At 43.8% G+C, this 22437-nt stretch overlaps 1 protein-coding gene across 2 annotated transcripts; it reads right to left on the bottom strand.

Moving 5' to 3' along the window:
* Window positions 1–576: 576 nt before the first annotated feature.
* LOC139381739 (guanylyl cyclase C-like) lies at window positions 577–21905 on the bottom strand. 2 transcript variants are annotated; one of them, XM_071125481.1, is made up of 27 exons: window positions 21249–21905; window positions 19672–19784; window positions 19525–19592; window positions 18981–19193; window positions 18601–18722; window positions 18380–18479; window positions 17936–18050; window positions 17672–17813; window positions 16802–16884; window positions 16608–16716; window positions 16136–16217; window positions 15849–15951; window positions 15694–15756; window positions 9877–9948; window positions 9605–9709; window positions 9448–9534; window positions 9092–9224; window positions 8735–8872; window positions 8417–8502; window positions 8219–8310; window positions 4823–4981; window positions 4461–4653; window positions 3984–4158; window positions 3707–3805; window positions 3502–3596; window positions 3297–3373; window positions 577–2368 (listed from the first exon to the last, which is right to left on the bottom strand). In XM_071125481.1, the coding sequence occupies exons 1-27, from the start codon at window positions 21451–21453 to the stop codon at window positions 2152–2154; spliced, it is 3246 nt and encodes a 1081-aa protein (XP_070981582.1). In that variant the 5' UTR covers window positions 21454–21905; the 3' UTR covers window positions 577–2151. The 2 variants fall into 2 exon arrangements, with proteins under 2 accessions (XP_070981582.1, XP_070981583.1); XM_071125482.1 differs by lacking the exons at window positions 19525–19592; window positions 21249–21905 and having other exon boundaries at window positions 19672–19777.
* Window positions 21906–22437: the final 532 nt, after the last annotated feature.

Here is a 22437-nt window from a genome sequence, read left to right as displayed (position 1 = left end):
TTTTTTCTGTTGTAATACCAAATCAATAATAGCCAATTCAAAAACTTCACAGCCAATGTTTTAAAACAGAATCCTGAACCACTTCCTCTTTTCTCACTAGAGTTTATTTCCCCGCTCCCCATAATTTGTCCTACCTCCTACTATAATTATGTCCAAGAGCTATAAACTCTATTATAATTAATTTACCTTAAAACTAGTATCCCAAATGACTACAAATTCATTATCCAAATGGCCCTCCCCTGAGGCTGATCAGACCACAAGAGATAGCCATGATAAGGTCAAAGTTTATACCACCCTTTTATAGTCATGTTCCATACCACATTAGACATTTTAAAGAACCCTTTAATCTAAAAAAAAATAAAATAATCACTTGTGCAATTAAAACTCGTAAAATAAAAACATAAAATTCCATATGTGAGTGTGCCCCTTTAAGATACCTTTGCACAAAAAACAATTGAAAACTCACCAAACCCAAAGGAAATAAAAAACTAAATTTAAAAAAACACCAACAAATAGTCCTAACAAATGTTTTATGTGTGTGTATTTGCAAACAATGAAAAAACAAAAACTTCCAGATCCTTTTCAATTTGGTCGTTTATGGCCTCAATCTCACCCACTCTCCCCAAGATTATAGTCCCAGGAAACATCCAAAAGAGAGACAATGAAACACCCACTCTCCCAGGAAAAACACAAAACACCTAGCTAGCATTCACTATGCTACATCGATTCAGAAACTCAAAAGCGAATTACAAACCAAACCCAATGACAATTCCTCTGTACCGCAAATCATCAATCACAAGCCCCGATCAACATCAATGTCTATGTATGCCCAAGTGAACATGCCCTAGACACAACCATCGCGATATCACCACCATCTAAATGCAACACTTTTTTACTCTGTCGCAAATGCAGCACATCTCTCAGCGTAAGAAACCAGCAATTCAATCCCAGGCATTCAACAAAAATGTAAACATGTTCTCCCATAGCTCCTCCAACCCACACATTCCAGACAACTTCCATCTGTCCCGGAAGAAGGAATCTTACTCAAACACATCAGATAATACAGTGTTTAATTAAGTAAAATCAACACCTAAAATCAACAAACAGTAAACAAATAAACAAACCAAGAATCAACAACCATCAGAATACATTATCACAATCTTTTACGATTCAAACATTCAGATCTCCCTTTCTTATAGCCAAATATAGCCCAGCGAACGCCACCAATCAGTGATGGCCACCTAGCAATTTTGTTGCTAGTTTTAGCCTCTTTTCAGACTACCCTGACGATATACAGCTACTTTTAAAAATGTATTTGGAAATTTTTATCAACTTCTGAAAAGTGACTCAAAGCATGACACAAACAATGTTCCCTGTCACCCTCAGTCACAACATCATTGCCGTGGCGACAAAAGTGCATTGTGAGTGTTGTCAGTAACAGGCGCTCAGCCCAGCCCAAGCCGCAGCGACTTTCAATGAATTGCAAATTATTTCGACAACCCAAACCCCAATTTATCACAAATGTTGGACCTTGAATAAAACTTACAACATCAATCAACATATCTCAATCAAAATTGTACTGCCAGAAATACAGAAAAGAGTGTACCTGAACAACGGTCAAACCAATTTGAGTAACATTATTGTGTATCCAACGTAATGATGCAGTTTTACGTTATTTCACACCAAATCTACCTGCCTCTAGCAACTTACACTGAAAATTAGTAGCCAACACAGTAACTAACTCTCTTCCTTACTTTCAGCATTTTAATCACGACTCCATTCCCAATACATTATTCAAACAGATAATTTAGCGAACAGACATCGTCTTGCACCAAATTTAGCTTCGCTCTTATTTTAAGTTGAATTAATTAGTCTTTCAATTTGAACCAAACAAACTATTTAAAACGTTCAGTTTATATCTTATACAAACACTAGCAACCGTATCTTTTCAGGCAAAACATACATATAGTTTAATTACAATCAAAAACTCTGAATTTAGTAAAAGCATTTACCGGGAATTGAACCTGGGCCTCGCACGTTGCAGGCGAGAATTCTACCACTGAACCACGAATGTACATATGTAGATAGTTTTCACACAATCTAAGGTCACATACATTGGAATAATAACCATATTTCTCCTGATCAAAATAACTACAAGAAAGTAGTGAAGTTGTCGACGGTAGCCAGATGGAGGTATGCCGGCTGGTCATTGTCATCCTCCTCCTCTCCCGTCTGCTCCCCTCCCGCCCTCCTCTGCCTCATGGACAGGGTATTCCTCTTCTCCATGACCTCTGACCCCAGCGAACGGTTGTCCAGACATTCCTGGATCATCTTGGCCAGATCCTGCTGCAGACGCTGGCAGTTCTCCCTGCAGGGAGGGACAAGAACGTAGGAGTTAATTACAGTATATACGGTAGATCTACATAGATATCTAGCTCTAATGACCTCTGTTTACCCTACAAATGGAGAAGGACATAGAATGTAGAAGTTGATAATATAGATGTAAATATGACGTGTAGCTCTAGTGATGTACAGATGTATAGGTGAGCATTTACTTGGATTCTCAGGGCTGGATGGAAAGAGAGTTGTTCACCTACCATGACAGCTGATGAACTGTTTGTATAGAGTTTACTGCATTTATTGTAGCTGGGGATTTTATCAAAGCTAATCTGAAAACAAGGCTCCCTAAATTTTATCAGCATAATCGAATGCACGACTCAAGCTGGCAGCATTCTGGATCATTTCTACTCTAACTTCCGCGACGAATACAAAGCCCTCCCCCGCCCTCCTTTCGGAAAATCTGACCACGACTCCATTTTGTTTCTCCCTTCCTATAGACAGAAACAAAAAAAGGAAACGCCCGTGCTCAGGTCTGTTCAACCCTGGTCCGACCAATCGGACTCCACGCTTCAAGATTGCTTCGATCACGTGGACTGGGATATGTTCCGGATAGCCTCAGACAACATTGATGTATACGCATACTCGGTGAGCGAGTTTATTATCAAGTGCATCGGTGATGTTGTACCCACGGTGACTATTAAATCCTTCCCTAACCAGAAACTGTGGTTGATGGCAGCATTTGCGAAAAACTGAAAGCGCGAACCACTGCTTTTAATCATGGCAAGGCGACATGACTGAATACAAACAGTGCAGTTATTCCCTCCGCAAGGCAATCAAACAAGCTAAGTGTCAGTATAGAGAATGTAGAAGTTGATAATATAGATGTAAATATGACGTGTAGCTCTAGTGAGGTACAGTTATAGGTTAGCATTTACAGTAGCAGGAGGTTAACTCACGCTGTCGGTGGCGTTGGCAGGTTGTAGTCCTCTCCTGTTTCACCTGTCAGCCAGTAGGTCAACTCTGTGCCTTTACCCTGGCATACACACACATGCGCAATCTTCTATGATATTCAACACAGTAGACAAGAGTACTATACAGAACAAATTCATCTGTACGATTCTATCATGACAAATGGCAAAGTGGCATGTGCCATGTCCATACCCTGAGGATAGTCTCCCCTCTCTTCTCGTACTCAAACTTGCAGTCTGTCCTCTGTAGGATGCTGATGGTGGGCTGACTGACGTGGATTCTCAGGGCTGGATGGCGAGAGACAGAGTTGTATTTTACTTACCTGCCATGACAGCTGATATGAACTGTTTGTATAGAGTTGGTATGGATATCTCTAGTGTTCCTGTAGCCTGCTTACGATGTCCCGTTGACTCCATGCTAGAGGCATTGTTGACTGTGTCTCCAAACAGGCAGTATCTGGGCATCTTTATCCCCACCACTCCTGCTGCACAGGGGCCTAGGGAACAAGTAGTACGCATAAAGGGGTATTATTAACAGACAGATGGAAAGAGTGAGGAAAGTTACAGGAAGGAGGGAGAAGGAAAGAGCAAAGACCAAGGAGGCTTGATAATATAGAGAGGAGAGAGAGGGAGGTGTCATTAATTCAGTATTGGGACTTGGGGAGCTAGGGGTACCTGAGTGCATCCCAATGCGGATCCACACAGGTAGCCCTGGCAGGTGTCTGAGCTGGAAGGTCCCCATAAATGCCAGAATGTCCAGGGCCATGCGTGAGATGTCCACCGCGTGCCTGTTACCGTTCCGCTGCGGCAACCCCGACGCCACCATGTACGCATCACCTATAGTCTCCACCTGACACAGGACAAAAAGGAAGATTGGACTTGGTTGGACCACAACCCTAACCCTAGCCTCAACCACAACCCTAATTCTAGTCTCAACCACAATCCTAACCCTAGCTTCATGTCCACATCCCAGTTCAACTCTCTCACCACAACCCTAACCAGAAACCACAACCCTAACCTAAACCACAACCCTAACACTCAACCCTAGCTTCAACCACAACCCTAACCCTCAACCCTAGCTTCAACCACAACCCTAACCCTAACCCACAACACTAACCCTATCCCTAACCTAAACCACAACCCTAACCTAACCTTGTATACGTCGTGGTGGTCGAGGATGCAGTCGAATCCCTTGTAGATGTCGTTGAGCATGTCCACCACTTCCATGGGGGTGCTGTACTGGCACAGGGTGGTGAAGCCCACAATGTCGCTGAAGTACACCGTTACCTCCTCAAACAGCTCCGGCTCCACAATGCCCGTCTCCTTCAGAGAACGCACCACAGGACTGGAGCGAGAGGAAGAGAGAGATAGAGAGAAGTAATTTGCTGGTCTTAAAGTGGTTTTCTGGTTGTGCAGTCTGGCAAAGACCTTCTGGTCAAAACATTGCACTTAATAAAACAACAGGAGCATTGAATTGTGTTTGGATATGTTTATTTTTGTTGTTGTTGACTGACCCAGGCAGCAGCATAAAGTTGAGGCAGTCGGCCCTGTCTCTCTCAGCCTTGTACAGCGCCGTCCTCTCCTCCACCAGATGCTCCAGGTTCCTGGAGTACATCTGTAGACGACGGATCAGGTTGTCCATGTAACTCTCATTAGCTTGGTTGTGCAGGTTACTGTGGAGAACAGAAGAAAGGATCAGTCACACACACACACACACCACTTTTCAATGTAGGTGTTGCCCTTGTGAGCTGTTTCTCAAATGTCTCTTAAATGAAGGGAAGGGTGCAGCTCTACAGTAATTAAATATGAATGTTATTTTGAAGCACTGCAAACCATAACCATGCTCCCTCTCACTCATAGCTCTACAACTCCATTTTGACCATTTATTATGTTACAGAGATATTTTACCATCTTTGTACAATGTCCAGTCTCTTGACAACAAGATAGATGAAATTCGAGCAAGGGTTGCCTTCCAGAGAGACATCAGAGATTGTAACATTCTCTGTTTCACGGAAACATGGCTCACTCGGGATACGTCATCAGAGTCGGTACAGCTACCCGGTTTCTTCACGCATCGCGCCGACAGAAACTAACATCTCTCTGGTAAGAAGAAGGGCGGGGGTGTATGCCTCATGATTAATGAGTTGTGGTGTAATCATAACAACATACAAGAACTCAAGTCCATTTGTTCACCTGACCTAGAATTCCTTAGTCAAATGCTGACCGCATTATCTTCCAATATAATTCTCTTAAATTATAGTCACGGCCGTGTATATACTCTCAAGCAGATACCTTGATGGCCCTGAAAGAACTTCACTATACTCTATGTAAACTGGAAACCATATATCCTGAGGCTGCATTTATTTTAGCTGGTGATTTTAAAAAGCTAATCTGAAAACAAGGCTCCCTAAATTTTATCAGCATATCGAATGCGCGACTCGAGCTGGCAGCATTCTGGATCATTGCTACTATAACTTCTGCGACGCATACAAAGCCCTCCCCCTCCCTCCTTTCGGCAAATCTGACCACGACTCCATTTTGTTGCTCCCTGCCTGTAGACAGAAACTAAAACAGGAAACGCCCGTGCTCAGGTCTCTTCAACACTGGTCCGACCAATCGGATTCCGCGCTTCAAGATTGCTTTGATCACGTGGACTGGGTTATGTTCCGGATAGCCCCAGACAACATTGATGTATACACTGACTCAGTGAGCGAGTTTATTATCAAGTGCATTGGTGATGTTGTACCCACGTTGACTATTAAAACCTTCCCTAACCAGAAACCGTGGATTGATGGCAGCATTCGCGCAAAACTGAAAGCGCGAACCACTGCTTTTAATCATGGCAAGGCGACCAGAAACAGGACTGAATACAAACAGTGTAGCTATTCCCTCCACAAGGCAATCAAACAAGCAAAGCGTCAGTATAGAGACAAAGTACAGTCAGAATTCAACGGCTCAAACGCGAGACATATGTGGCAGGGTCTACAGTTAATCACGGATTACAAAAAGAAAACCAGCCCTGTCGCGGACACCGACGCCTCGCTCCCAAACAAATTAAACAACTTCTTTGCTCGTGGCCAACACGTGGCCAACGAGAGTAAAGCATTTAAACGTGTTAACTCTCGCAAGGCTGCCAGCCCAGACGGCATCCCTAGCCGTTTCCTGGTGTGGCTGGTGCGTTCACAGACATATTCAATCAATCCCTATCCCAGTCTGCTGTGCCCACATGCTTCAAGAAGGCCACCATTGTTCCTGTTCCCAAGAAAGCTAAGGTAACTGAGGTAAACGACTATAGCCCCGTAGCACTCACTTCTGTCATCATGAAGTGCTTTGAGGGACTAGTCAAGGATCATATCACCTCCACCCTACCTGATACCCTAGACCCACTCCAATTTGCTTACCGCCCCAATAGGTCCACAGATGACGCAATCGCAATCACACTGCCCTAACCCATCTGGACAAGAGGTATACTTATGTAAGAATGCTGTTCATCAACTACAGCTCAGCATTCAACACCATAGTACCCTCCAAACTCGTCATTAAGTTCGAGACCCTGGATCTCGACCCCGCCCTGTGCAACTGGGTCCTGGACTTTGACAGGCCGCCCCCAGGTGGTGAGGGTAGGAAACAACATCTCCACCCCACTGATCCTCAACACTGGGTCCCCACAAGGGTGGGTTCTCAGCCCTCTCCTGTACTCCCTGTTAACCCATGACTGCGTGGCCACGCACGCCTCCAACTCAATCATCAAGTTTGCGGACGACACTACAGTGGTAGGCTTGATTACCAACAGCAACGAGACGGCCTACAGGGAGGAGGTGAGGGCCCTCGGAGTGTGGTTGTCAGGAAAATAACCTCACACTCAACGTCAACAAAACAAATGAGATGATCATGGACTTCAGGAAACAGCAGGGGAAGCACCCCCTTATCCACATTGATGGGACAGTAGTGGAGAAGGTGGAAAGTTTTAAATTCCTCAGTGTACACATCATGGACAAACTGAAATGGTCCACCCACACAGACAGCGTGGTGAAGAAGGCTCAACAGCACCTCTTCAAACTCAAGAGGCTGAATAAATTTGGCTTGTCACCAAAAACACTGACAAACTATTACAGATGCACAATCAAGAGCATCCTGTCGGGATGTATAACAGCCTGGTGCAGCAACTGCTCGCCCACAACCGTAAAGCTCTCCAGAGGGTAGTGCGGTCTGCACAACGCATCACCAGCGGCAAACTACCTGCCCTCCAGGACACCTACATCACTCAATGTCACAGGAAGGCCAAAAAGATCATCAAGGACAACAACCACCCGAGCCACTGCCTGTTCACCCAGCTATGATCCAGAAGTCGAGGTCAGTACAGGTGCATCAAAGCTGGGACCGAGAGACTGAAAAACAGCTGCTATCTCAAGGCCATCAGACTGTTAAACAGCCATCACTAACATTGATTGGCTGCTGCCAAAATACAGACTCAAATCTCTAGCCATTTTAATAATTAATAATTGGATGCAATAAATGTATCACTACTCACTTTAAACAATGCCACTTTATATAATGTTTACATACCCTACATTACTCATCTCATATGTATATACTGTACTCTATACCATCTACTGCATCTTGCCTATGCCGCACGGCCATCGCTCATCCATATATTCATATGTACATATTCATCCCTTTACACTTGTGTGTATAAGGTAGTTGTTGCGAAATTGTTAGATTACTTGTTAGATATTACTGCACTGTCGGAACTAGAAGCACAAGCATTTCGCTATACTCGCATTAACATCTGCTAAGCATGTGAATGTGACCTGTAAAATTTGATTTGATTCTACAACTTTCTGATAAAATGCCCTGGCAAGTGTTTAGCTCTATCTAATAAAAGAGAGATAAAAGTAGGTAGCTGGTACCTGAAGATCTTCCCCAGTGAGCTCTCTATCTTCTTAAAGTCAGGCCTTCGCTCTGGGTCCTCATCCCAGCACATCTTCATCAGCATGTACATCTGTGGGCATGAAAGAAAAAACACAAGTGGATTTTAGTCTCTGTCTCTGTCTCTCACTCTCTCACTCTCACTCTCTCACTCTCACTCAAACAAATGGCAATCTTACCTCCAAATCCTTTTCTCCTGCAGTCTCAACATTCAGATCAGGTCTGAAATAGATTTCGCTGGGGTATTGCACTCTGGCCATTTTTTCTGATGAAGACAAAACAACATGTGAGCGTCTTGTTTTTCTGCTACCCTACGTGGCACTCAACTGAACAATGCTACATTTGGCCTCAAGAGGGGTCGATAATTCCCCAGAATGAAATGCAGCACCACATCAAAGTGACAAATTCTAAACAAGGGTGACTACAGTATAGTGAAACTGATGCATTGATTCTGTTGCAAGTTTCTATATAAAGTGTTATATATGAATGTGTTTTACCTGTGCGGTCGGAGCAGGCCTGGGTGTAAAAGGTGCTCCTTCTGAGAACTATCTCCTGGGCGATGATGGCAAAACTGTAGACATCCCCCTTCTGGGAGATCCCCTGTCTACGCAGGTGCTCTGGAGCTGTCCACAGGTCTGATGGAGAGAGAGGGCCAGATAAAGGAGGGGGGGTGGAGAAGGGAGTGGAAGGATGGAGAATAGAGTGAGGGGATACGGGATAGGGGAGGATAGGTAAAAGAAAATAGCTAAAAAAATAAGGGGACATATCCTAATACAGACAGACCTCAAGGGATGTGTATGGCATGAATGCTAACTATGCTAGCAAGCTAGACCTACAGGAGAAATAGTTCCTACCTCTGCCTGGGTCTAGAATGGTGTTGCAGCCAAAATCAGTGATCTTGACCACCATGCGGTTGTCCACCACACAGTTAGTGGACTTGAGACGGCCGTGGACCTGGATGTCACTGGAGTGGAGGTAGGACATACCCTGTGGAGGTGAAGGAGGTTTTGTCTTTCAACTTATTGTATTTCAATGACTCAATGTTGCCAAACGGATCGAAGCACTTTCAGAAATGTATATCAATATTGACTAGATCAAAATTCTTGTCTAAGGTTCCAGCTTGGGGTCAGGTCATCTCACAGGTCATCTTGAGTTGACATATTCTGAGCTCATACAAACCAACAGCAGACTAGAGTTGTTGCCAGCTCACCTTAGCGATGTCGTACATGACAGAGATCTTAAACTCCCAGTCCATGAAGGTTTCCTCCGGGTACGAGATCTTGTCATTCAGCACATACTGAGGAAGAGGATGAAAAGTCAAAGTGTGTGTGTGCATGCGTGTGGCCGTTTGCGTGTGTGTTTCTCACCCTTAGGGATCCTCTCTCACAGTACTCGAACACCCCAAACACACCATGATCATACTTGACTGTGCCGTAGAACTTAGTCAGGTTGTAGTAGTCAATACGCAAAAGCTGTAAATCAGGAAGGATAGGTATGATACGTAATAGGAGTTATAATCAAATCTAATACAAAAACAAAAATAATAAGATAGCACATGAACACACATAAAAATGCATACTTGATACACTTAAGTAGTCTACTCTACGTTGACAGACTTGCTGTGTAATCGATGACTCACCGAGTTTAGTTCTATCCTCTGACTCTCATTAAAGTTCCAGTCCGAATGGTTCAACTCCTTCAGGATCACAATCTGAAACCATGACAACAACCGTAGCATTAGTACACTGACCTCCATCACCATGACAACAGGAGAATTAGTACACCTGACCTCCATCACCATGACAACAGCAGTAGACTCAGTACACCTGACCTCCGTCACCATGACAACAGCAGTAGCCTCAGTACGCCTGCCCTTCATCACTATGACAACAACAGTAGCCTCAGTACACCTGACCTTCATCACCATGACAACAACAATAGACTCAATGCATCTGACTTCCATATCCAGCTCCCTCAAGATCCTGCTTCAAGTGTCAAAGTGAAGGACTTGACGAGTCTACGGAGTCTGGCAACATGAGACTACAATACACCTGACAAGACCACTGATGCAGCACTCCATCACTCTCCTTCTTGGTCAAATTGCCAGTACACAGCCTGGAGGTGGGTTAGGTCATTATCCTGTTCACCCACGACTGCTTGGCCATGCGCGCCTCTAACTCAATCATCAAGTTTGAAGACGACACAACAGTAGTGGGCCTGATCACCAACAACGACGAGACAGCCTACAGGGAGGAGGTGAGGGCACTCAGACAGAGTGTGCTGTCAGGAAAACAACCTCTCACTCAACATCAACAAAGCAAAGGAGATAATCGTGGACTTCAGGAAACAGCAGAGGGAGCACCCCCTTATCCACCACGAAGGGACAGCAGTGGAGAGGGTGGAAAGTTTTAAGTTCCTCGGTGTACACATCACGGACAAACTGAAATGGTCCACCCACACAGACAGCGTGGTGAAGAAGGCGCAGCAGAGCGTCTTCATCCTCAGGAGGCTAAAGAAATTTGGCTTGTCACCCAAAACACTGACAAAATTTTACAGATGCACAATCGAGAGCATCCTGTTGGGCTGTATCACAGCCTGGTACGGCAACTGTACTGCCCTCAACTGCAAGGCTCTCCAGAGGGTGGTGCGGTCTGCACAACTCATCACCGAGGGCAAACTACCTGCCCTCCATGACACCTAGAGCACCCGATGTCACAGGAAGGCCAAAAAGATCATCAAGGACATTGACCAACCGAGCCACTGCCTGTTCACACCATCTGTCATCCAGAAGTCGAGGTCAGTACAGGTGCATCAAAGCTGGGATCGAGAGATTGAAAAAAAGCTTCTATCTCAAGCCCATCAGAATGCTAAACAGCAATCACTAACTCAGAGAGGCTGCTGCCTACATTGAGGCCCAATCACTGGGCACTTTAATAAATTGATCACTAGTCACTTTAAACAATGCCACTTTAATATTATTTACATATCTTACATTACTCATATCACATGTAGTCCCTTTTTCAGGACCCTGTCTTTCAAAGATCATTTGTAAAAATCCAAATAACTTTGTAACATTGCAAAGAGTTTAAACACTGTTTTCCATGCTTGTTCAATGAACCATAAACAATTCATGAACATACACCTCTGGAACGGTCGTTAAGACACTAACAGCTTACAGACGGTAGGCAATTAAGGTCACAGTTATGAAAACTTAGGACACTAAAGAGGCCTTTCTACTGACTCTGAAAACACCAAAAGAAAGATGTCCAGGGTCCCTGCTCATCTGTGTGAATGTGCCTTAGACATGCTGCAAGTAGGCATGAGGACTGCAGATGTGACCAGGGCAATAAATTGCAATGTCCGTACTGTGAGACGCCTAAGACAGCGCTTCAGGGAGACAGGACGGACAGCTGATCATCCTCACAGTGGCAGACCACGTGTAACAACACCTGCACAGGATTGGTACATCCGAACATCACACTTGCGGGACAGGTACAGGATGGCAACAGCAACTGCCCAAGTTACACCAGGAACGCACAATCCCTCCATCAGTGCTCAGACTGCCCGCAATAGGCTGAGAGAGGCTGGACTGAGGGCTTGTAGGCCTGTTGTAAGGCAGGTCCTCACCAGACATCACCGGCAACAACGTCGCCTATGGGCAAACCCACAGTCGCTGGACCAGACAGGCCTGACAAAAAAGTGCTCTTCATTGATGAGTCACGGTTTTGTCTCACCAGGGTTGATAGTCGGATTCGCGTTTATCGTCGAAGGAATGAGCGTTACACCGAGGCCTGTACTCTGGAGCGGGATGGATTTGGAGGTGGAGGGTCCGTCATGGTCTGGGGCGGTGTGTCACAGCATCATTGGACTGAGTTTGTTGTCAAACTGTAACGCTGTGCGTTACAGGGAAGACTTCCTCCTCCCCTGTGGTACCCTTCCTGCAGGCTCATCCTGACATGACTCTCTAGCATGACAATGCCACCAGCCATACTGCTCGTTCTGTGCATGATTTCCTGCAAGACAGGAATGTCAGTGTTCTGCCATGGCCAGTGAAGAGCCCGGATCTCAATCCCATTGAGCACGTCTGGGACCTGTTGGATCGGAGGGTAAGGGCTAGGGTCATTCATCCCAGAAATGTCTGGGAACTTGCAGGTGCCTTGGTGGAAGAGTGGGGTAACATCTCACAGCAAGAACTGGAAAATCTGGTGCAGTCCATGAGGAGGAGATGCACTGCAGTACTTAATGCAGCTGGTGGCCACACCAGATACTGACTGTTACTTTTGATTTGGACCCCTCCTTTGTTCAGGGACACATTATTCCATTTTTGTTAGTCACATGTCTGTGGAACTTGTTCAGTTTATGTCTCAGATGTTGAATATTGTTATGTTCATACAAATATTTACACATGTTAAGTTTGCTGAAAATAAATGCAGTTGACAGTGAGAGGACGTTTATTTTTTTGCTGAGTTTATAGACTGTATTTTATACCATCTACTGCACCTTGCCTATCATCCATATACTGATGTACATATTCTCATTCACCCCTTTAGATTTGTGTGTATTTGGTTCTTTTTGGGGAATTGTTAGATATTACTGCACTGCCGGAACTAGAAGCACAAGCATTTCGCTACACTCGCATTAACATCTGTTAACCATGTGACCAATCAAATTTGATTTGATTTGATTTTGATTTGAAAAATAAATGATAGTCCCACTTAGCCCAAACCAGATGGGATGGTGTATCGCTGACGAATGCTATGGTAGCCATGCTGGTTAAGTGTGCCTTCAGTTCTAAATAAATTACAGACAGTGTCAACAGCAAAGCACCCCCACACCATAACACCACCTCCTCCATGCTTCATGGTGGGAAATACACATGTGGAGATCATCCGTTCACCCACACCGCGTCTCACAAAGACACGGCAGTTGGAACCAAAAATCTCCAATTTGGACCCTAGACCAAAGGGCACATTTCCACCAGTCTAATGTCCATTGCTCGTGTTTTTTGGCCCAAGGAAGTCTCTCCTTATCAGTGTCCTTTAATAGTGGTTTCTTTGCAGGAATTCAACCATAAAGGCCTGATTCACACAGTCTCCTCTGAACAGTTGATGTTGAGATGTGTCTTTTTCTTGAACTCTGTGAAGCATTTATTTGGGCTGCAATTTCTGAGGCTGGTAATGAACTTATCCTCTGCAGCAGTGATAACTCTGGGTCCTTTCCTGTGGCGGTCCTCATGAGATCAAGTTTCATCATAGCGCTTGATGGTTTTTGCAACTGCACTTGAAGAAACTTTCAACGTTTTTGAAAGAAACTTTCAACGTATTGACTGACCTTCATGTCTTAAAGTAATGATGGACTGTCATTTCTCTTTGCTTATTTGAGCTGTTCTTGCCATAATATGGACTTGGTCTTTTACCAAATAGGGCTATCTTCTGTATACCATCCTTTACCTTGTCACAACACAATGGATTGACTCAAACGCATTATGAAGGAAAGAAATTCCACAAATGAACTTTTAAGAAGACACACCTGTTAATTGAAATGCATTCCAAGTGACTACCTCATGAAGCTGGTTCAGAGAATGCCAAGTGTGCAAATCTGTCATCATTATTATATATTAGTATTTCTTATTTGTTTAACCCTTTTTTGGTTACTACATGTTTCCTTATGTGTTATTTCATAGTGTTGATGTTTTTACTGTTATTCTACAATGTAGAAAAACCCTTGAATGAGTAGGTGTGTCCAAACATTTGACCGGTAGTGTATATGGTTCTGTAGCAGTCCCAGAGCCATGGTTGTTGCTTGAACCTACATATACAGTGCATTCTGAAAGTTTTCAGACCCCTTTACTTTTCCCACATTTTGTTACATTACAGACTTAATTTAAAATGGATTAAATAAATATTTTCCCACATCAATCTACACACAATACCCCATGATGACAAAACAAAAACAGGTTTTTAGAAATGTTCGCAAATTTATTACACATAAAAAACTGTGGGCTGAAGTGACGCCAGAAGTACTTTGATGCAGTGCCTTAGACCGCTGCGCCACTCGGGAGGAGTGGCGCAGCGGTCTAAGGCACTGCATCAAAGTACTTCTGGCGTCACTACAGACCTGGGTTCGATCCCAGGCTGTGTCACAACTAGCCATGATCAGGAGTCCCATAGGGCGGCGCAAAATTGGCCCAGCATCGTCCAGGTTAGGGGAGTGTTTGGCCTGGGGGGGCTTTACATGGCTCATCACGCTGTAGCAACCTGGCACCATCGTTATGGTGAAGCATGGTGGTGGCAGCAGCATCATGCTGTGGGGATGTTTTTCAGCGGCAGGGACTGGGAGACCATCAAGGGAAAAATTAACGAAGCAAAGTACAGAGAGATCCTTGATGAAAACCTGCTCCAGAGCACTCAGGACCTCAGACGGGGGCAAAGGTTCACCTTCCAACAGGACAACGACCCTAAGCACACAGCCAAGACAACGCAGGAGTGGCTTCGGGACAAGTCTCTGAATGTCCTTGAGTGGCCCAGCCAGATACCGGACTTGAACCCGATCGAACCCGATCTCTGGAGAGACCTGAAAATAGCTGTGCAGCAATGCTCCCCATCCAACCTGACAGAGCTTGAGATGATCTGCAGAGAAGAATGGGAGAAACTCCCCAAATATAGGTGTGCTAAGCTTATAGCGTCATACCCAAGAAGACTCGAGGCTGTAATCGCTGACAAAGGTGCTTCAACAAAGTACTAAAGGGTCTGAATACTTATGTAAATGTGTTATTTCAGTTTATTTTTAATACATTTGCAAAAAAAAAATCTGAAAACTTGTTTTTGCTTTGTCATTATGGGGTATTGTATGTAGATTGATGAGGGAAAAAATAATTTCATCAATTTTAGAACAAGGCTGTAACGTAACAAAATGTGAGAAAAGTCGAAAGGTCTGAACACTTTCCAAATGCACTGTATATGACTCTGTATTAGTCCCTGAGCTGTGGTTGTTGCTTTAACAAACATATATAGAAGGAGAGTGATGGAGTGCTGCATCAGATGACCTGGCCTCCACAATCATCCGACCTCAACCCAATTGAGATGGTTTGGGATGAGTTGGACAAGCAACCAACAAGTGCTCAGCATATGTGGGAACTCTTTCAAGATTGTTGGAAAAGCATTGCAGGTGAAGCTGGTTGAGTGTGCAAAGCTGTCATCAAGACAAAGGGTGGCTACTTTGTAGAATCTCAAATATTACATATATTTTGATTTGTTTAACACTTTTTTGGTTACTACTGATATGTGTTATTTCATAATGTTGATGTCTTCACTATTATTTATTTTATAATGTAGAAAATAGTACAAAAATAAAGAAAAACCCTTGATTGAGTAGGTGTGTCCAAACTTTTGACTGGTACTGTATACTGTATAGTATATTTACGGTTCTGGTGGTTTTATGCAAAAGTTTGAGTTACCTTTTTGTCATAGCGTCCTTGGTGGATATTATAACTTGTGTTTTTTCTGTGGTCTTCGTCAATCTGACAAACAAACAGACAGAGACAGGTTAGAAGACGTACTGGAGTATGTTACTTAACTTTCAGGGGTTATCGCACACTGATGACAAGCTGACCTTGAGGGAGACCAGGCTGCGTTCGTTGTACTCCAGCGGGGTGATGAGGTCAGAGTGCATGTGTGACCATCTCTTCCTCCGCCGGCGCTCTCTCTTGTTCCGCCTGGTAACAAATAGCAGCAAAGTATGAGAGGTCTCCCTCATTGAAATATAATTACTAGAATGGAGATCCCCATTCAAGTAAATTATATGTGATGGCTGGAACCCCATATCCCTGTTCTAGTAATTATATTTCTATGAGCGAGACCTCTCTCACACTGCGCTGCTATCTGTTATCTAACTCTTACCTGTAGAAGATGAAAGCGATGGTAGCCACCCCCACCACAGTGACAGCTAAGACAATGACAATGATAGCATGCGCCTTCAGACCTGGGGGGGGCACACCGCACTAGTTAGACCTAGGCACGCACGCACACACACACACTGTTTCGCTCGGGCATTACTACGTCTATGATACGATGAGCAGACCAATAAAAAGGACTGCGTCAGAACTGTAAAATGTCTCAATGAGTGTTCAGGCCAGGGGGTAATTGAGTTGGTATTAGTGTACATTGAATCTGGAGTTTGATCCCTCCACACCGGTTCTGTACTGGATTGTCCCATATCTATCAGGAATGACAGCTAATGATCCGTTAATGCTGCCAACTAAGCCAGTCACAACGGCTGTGGCTCATGAATTAGGGAAAAACAAGCCAGACTGACTCAGATGCACAAGTTGAGTCGTGTGTGTGTGTGTGTGTGTGTGTGTTGAGCACATACGCTGGGATGGAGTGTCATCTGGGAGGCTTCTGCCCCAGATGAATGATGGGTTACTGTTAACGACCTTGGTGTAGTTGTAGACGGTGTTGAATATAAATAAAGTTTCATACTGCGGAGGAGACAGGAGAGGACTTATGTTAAAACATTAACTTTGACACAATAGAATCATATGATATGCATGATAGCTGACCTACCTTGTTGTCAGTGGTGGTGTAAATGACTGAAAAATTCACATCTCTGTCCCCATAGTCATCCAGCTTGTAGTGGCCTGCAATGCCTGCATGGAAACACATACACAATTTACACTACACAGAACTACACACACACACACACACACACACACACAGAGACAGGGGCGTCATGCACCCCAAAAATCTGAGGGGGCACAAAATACGTGAGGATGGCTGAGGGGTGAAGAATTCTGCGTTTTTCAAACACCTGGAACAGCTTTTTCCTGCAGTCTGCATTGATAAACTGAAATGGGGTCATCATTAGTTACTACAGCCACAAAGTCCTAAACACTGCCTATGTCTACAATTTCTGTTCTTAAAATCTGATTTTAAACTGAAACCTAAACATAACCCTAACCTTAACCAAACTGCTAACCTTACACCTAATCTTAAATTAAGACAAATAAATAAATAAAAAATGAATTTTTACAATATGGCTTTGTGGCTGAGGTATCTAGTGGAACCACTGAAATGGCTTCTTGATAGCTAGTTGGGAGATTGGGAACCTATCTGGGCTAGCTAAAGCCAATTTCATAAAACTGCACCCACTGTCGAAAAATTGCTCTGCTGTGTCTGACTGTGGCCTACAACGCATTTTCTATATTTGCGGGTTAAGGTCGGGTGGGGACCCTCCTTTTTTTCACTTTATCAGGCGGTTGTGGATGGGTTATTACCAATTGTGGGCGCGTGTGGGTGAACAAACAGCTGACCAGCGCATCACTACTACACACATGTATACACACACACACACACACACACAAAACACACACACACAGGTGGCCACATCTCCAGGCCAGACCACACAGCTTGATGTGTTGCTTCTTGGTCTCTTACCGTCAAAGGAGACGTTTCTGAAGTGGTTGATGTTGACTACCTCCATCGGGTTGAGCTCAGACTCAGGCTTGTTCCAGAGCTTCCTCATCACCTGACCAAACATCAGCACTGCATCATGGTACGCTGCCATATAGTCATTCATCTGGACAGAAGGCAGATTTATTGGGCCCTGGTCAAAAGTAGTACACAATATCGGGAATAGGATGAATAGGACACCTCAGAATACAATGATAGACAGGGCCTCAACCCAGCAGGGAGTCTCACCATCACGTTGTTGCCCAGGTCTGTGTCCACAGTATAGTTCCTAGTGTTGGGCATGGTGAGAACCAACACGTTCTTCATAGCAGGGATAGAGGACTTATTGGTGTAGTACTTATCACTGTGTGGAGTCATGGGTTCATTGTCAATGACACTGAAAATACTGGTGCTCTCAAACACTCCCTGAAGCATGGCGATTACAATATTAAACCTTTCTGAACTTTTTACAAGGAAAAAATGAAAACAAAGACAAATAACAGACTGGGGAGAGCGAGAGCATTGCAGTTCACCAGACCCAAATCAAGAGCTGTAAGGCTCTCACACACACACGTGCACACACACTTGCACACCCCTCCACCCACCGAGTAGTCAGCAGCGAACACGTTGTAGGTGGTGAGGACGACGAGGGGGAGAGACACAGAGACACACAGAGAGAGAGAGAGGACTAACTTGTAAAGATTGATCAGGATGAAAACAACACTAGGATCAGCCTCTATAGTTCCATTCTTCAGGTCCACGATGTCTTCTGGTGTCCCACACACTATGAACACTGCACAGTGAAGAGGAGAGAGTCAATGAAATAGAAATGGAGACTGTTGGTATCTGTTCACTGCCCTATCGACAGTATGTGCAAATGCTCCCGATTTGTTAGATGTTGTGGGCTTACTTACAATTGCTTGTCCTATTTTTGGAGCTTAATTCCTTTCTAAGGTCCTCTGCTTTGCTTATGACGTTTGTTTTTTTTATGTGTAAGGAAAAGTGGGCTGAAGCTGTACCCAGTGCATTGATATACCTGGAGAGAGATGGGCAGATACCATGACATCAGTATCAACATCACATCTAAGCAAATATAATAAACACAAATAAATCATCTCAAAGTCATCTAAGTGTCCATTAGATTAGCATACAGAATCACATGTCTAATTCATATCCACCGTCACCCTTTTCCATCATAATTACACTTAAAAGAATTCACAAACAAGTCAGGACACCTGTGACTCAAAAGGAACTCACAGGCGACTCACAAGTGACTCTCAAGTGACTCACTCACCAGAAGCAGTCCTCAGTGTTCTGCTTCTTATAGAGGTAGGCTGTGGACCACTTGGGTTTGATATCATTGTTGAAGTCCCAAAACTTGATAAAGAAGGTGGAGATCTTGCGTGCGGGGGGAAGTATGCGAGTCAGATATTCTTTGTAGTCACAGGACAGAGCAAAGCTGCCTGCTGAGATGATGGGCATTTTGAGCTCCAGACCAACCTCAAGACTGACACATAGAGGGGAGAGGGTGAGGGAGAGAGAGAAAGCGAGAGAGAGAGAGAGAGAGAGAGAGAGGGAAAGAGAGAGGTGCAAAAGAGATAGAGAGTTAGGGGGGAGGGAGGGGGGAAAGAGACAGAGACAAGGAGAGAGGGAGGGAAAGAGAGAGACGGCGGGAAAGAGAGAGCGAGAAAGAGAGAGAGCGAGAGAGAGAGGGGCGTGAGAGAGAGAGAGAGAGAGAGAGAGAGAGAGAGAGAGAGAGAGAGATATAGAGGTAAGTAAAAGGGATAGAAAGGGATATGGTGTCACGACAACACAAATCATATCAAATCAACACTTACTCAACCATCTGAAAGGTTGCATAGGTGCAGGTGGGCCCCAGGAGAGCACAGCCCACCTCCCCTGTCCTCTAAAACAGAGGAGAAGCAGCTTAGATATGTGAATATTTGAGCGACACAGTATGTGTGTGTGTTTCTGTTAACACTCACAGTTAGGTTCTTCACGGTCTCCACCACCTCACAGGTGCTGCTTCGACAGCCTTTATTGCTGTACAAACTAGTCTCGAGCCCTCGAAAGTTGGCAGTCAGGTTGCGCTTCACTCCTTGGCAAAGACAGTGCCAATACACCATAATGATGAAAACACAGATTGTGGACCCACAGATAGTGATTAAGCCAAAGAACATCAACACTTGATGACAGCTATAACACAGTGTAAGCCTAGGATATCATTATAAACCAGGGCTCTTCAACCTTTTCTTGTTCAGGGACCCCTGCCCAGGGACCCCCATCATATGTTAGCAAAACATGTTTTTTCCCATGTCTTCTCTTATCATCTGGTGAATGATAATGGCAAGGACAAGTAATAAACATGTTTTTATTAATAGATTTGTTAATCAACCTCCCCATTCCCAACATTATAATTGGAAGAAGTGTAAACTCTAACATAGACTAATAGCATTTCGCTGCACCTGCGATAACATTTAAAACTAAGAGTATGAGACCAATATCATTTTTTTAATTATTTTTTTTTAACTACAACGGTATCTCCAAACACATGTTCACTAATAGCAGCTGTTTAGCTGGTTAAACAAAGGTTAGCAATGTGTTGGCAAAAATGAATGTCCAAGTTAAGAAAGCTTGCCAGCAGCCAGCGGCACTTGCTGCGACTGGTACTATGTCAGATACCTCAGTGCATAGCTGCAGGAAGTAGATTGGGGTGGGGGTGCTAGGAGGACTAGTAAAGGCCCAGTGCACTACTTTTGTGTTTTAAAAAATGTACTAAATGTTTTTGAGTGTTTACGAGCATTTGTAACTTGAGTCTGATAATTATCTGTACAAAACACTTAATCTGATAATACTTGTGGAAATTCTTTGCAAATGCAATTTATTTATATGTGAAAATTGAAATGGTCTATTCATTCAACCAGAGCCACATTTTCACACTGGTCCCCTGTGGGAATGGAATCCACAACCCTAACATTGCAAGCACCATGCTCTACCAACTGAGCCACACCATCACATCATCACAAACAACTTGATGTCTCAATATACTCATTTACTGTATTGTGCATTGTTATTCTTCATGGTGACAGAAAGTCTACAGGTATAAACCTAGATGACCAGCCTATGTATAATACAGTAATGTACATTTACATTAAGTGGTTTGTAAGAATGGTAAAATAATACTGCACAAAAAGTGGTTGTTCCCATGTTATTTGAACAAGAAAAATATTTAATTTGATGTGGATGTTTGTGTCTTTGCCCAAAAAGGCCCCCTTTACACTACTTTTGTGAAAATTATATTCTTCTTCTTTTATGATTCTGATTTATCAGAGTTCAGCACCCATACTTCCAGCGGCTATGCTCCAGTGAGTGTAATTAGTAGACTCCCTGCAGTACCCTGGCTGAATACCCCTGAAAACCTATGTTGTTGTTGTTTTATATCCTGCCCCATTAGTGCTTGCATACTACCAATTAAGGGGGATCAGCCGCGGTTGGACATGAACCAGCAACCTTGTGTCATCTCACTATTCATTTACAGTTGTACAATTATGATTCCATTTACCATTTGGACAGCAGGTGAGTTCAGCGTCGTGCTGTATCGCACGTTCCACAGCACCACGGACAAACTTCATACTCCAGGGAGAGACGTCGTCATCCAGCAGAACCACGTTCATCATGATCCCATCCAGACACGGTGGATAGATCGCCTCGCATCGTCCTACGATCAGCACCAGCCAGCAGACCCACAGCGACAAACCTCTCCTCATTCTGAGGACTGTTCCAATTTTTCACAAAGTGAGTCTGGATTTTCTAGCCTCGACGACTTGTTCTCTGGTCAATTCTTTTGAAATGTTCAATTACAAGGCATTTGAGCTGTGGGTTGGCAAAATCCAATTGCCAGAAATGTTCTACTAATTCCAAAAAGTAAAAACTTAACAAAAAAGATTGTTACTTGTCACCCCTTTTGATTCTGTATTCCAAATATCTCAATATTCTGACGCTATATTCCTTTCATATATTCCAGTCCAGACACTTTTTCCAGTTTGAAAAGAAAACATAAAATCTGTGTGCAAAAACCTATGAAGGCTATGAAAATGTAGTTCTCAGAATGTTCCAGTGTTTTTTAAATGTAATGACTGACTATGACTTGACTGCTTTGTTTAAAAAAAAAGATATGTGGATTTACACACCTGCTTTGTTCCTCTTAGATTTGGCAACTCACGTGTGCTTTCCTAACGCACCTGTTAATGAACAACTGGAATCAACACACAGCCTGAGGGAGGTGGTCAGACAATAATAACCTTCTCACCATTGTTCCAAGGTCCATCAAAACCAATAATCACACACACTTCACATCATCAGGGATCGTGTCAATTCCATTTCAATTCCAGTCAATTCAAGAAGTACACTGGAATTGGGTTTGCTTTCTGAATTGCCCTCAACCCTGCACATCACACAACCACAATACACACAGGCCAGTACACAGCCATAGGCCTGTAGAGGGCATGTAGGCCTATGGGGCAGTGGGAATTACTGGGGGCCAGGGAGGGCTAAACAATTTCTATAAAATGCAATTTGTACTGCTACAGTTGTAAATATGAAAAAAAAACTATTCCAAATTAAATCGGAAACATTCCACCTCTGTGTCATGATGTAAAGAGAATAATAATAATGTATTCCAGCATGTATTCAGGTGTCCTTTAGTCAGCAAGACGCATCAATTCATTCAGGCTACAAGAGTGTAGACCTAA

Source organism: Oncorhynchus clarkii, chromosome 23, assembly GCF_045791955.1.
Source record: "Oncorhynchus clarkii lewisi isolate Uvic-CL-2024 chromosome 23, UVic_Ocla_1.0, whole genome shotgun sequence".
Taxonomy (NCBI): Eukaryota; Metazoa; Chordata; class Actinopteri; order Salmoniformes; family Salmonidae; genus Oncorhynchus; species Oncorhynchus clarkii.
Note: the sequence above shows the minus strand (reverse complement) of the source record. Positions and strands in the feature narration are given on the sequence as shown.

Coding starts and splice junctions, on each gene's coding strand:
- LOC139381739 (XM_071125481.1), bottom strand. CDS start 21,453: ATGAGGAGAGGTTTGTCGCTGTGGGTCTGCTGGCTGGTGCTGATCGTA. Junction 19,194..19,524: donor GCAACCTTTCAGATGGTTGA/GTAAGTGTTGAT, acceptor TCTATGTGTCAG/TCTTGAGGTTGGTCTGGAGC. Junction 9,535..9,604: donor GTGAGAGAGGATCCCTAAGG/GTGAGAAACACA, acceptor CCTCTTCCTCAG/TATGTGCTGAATGACAAGAT.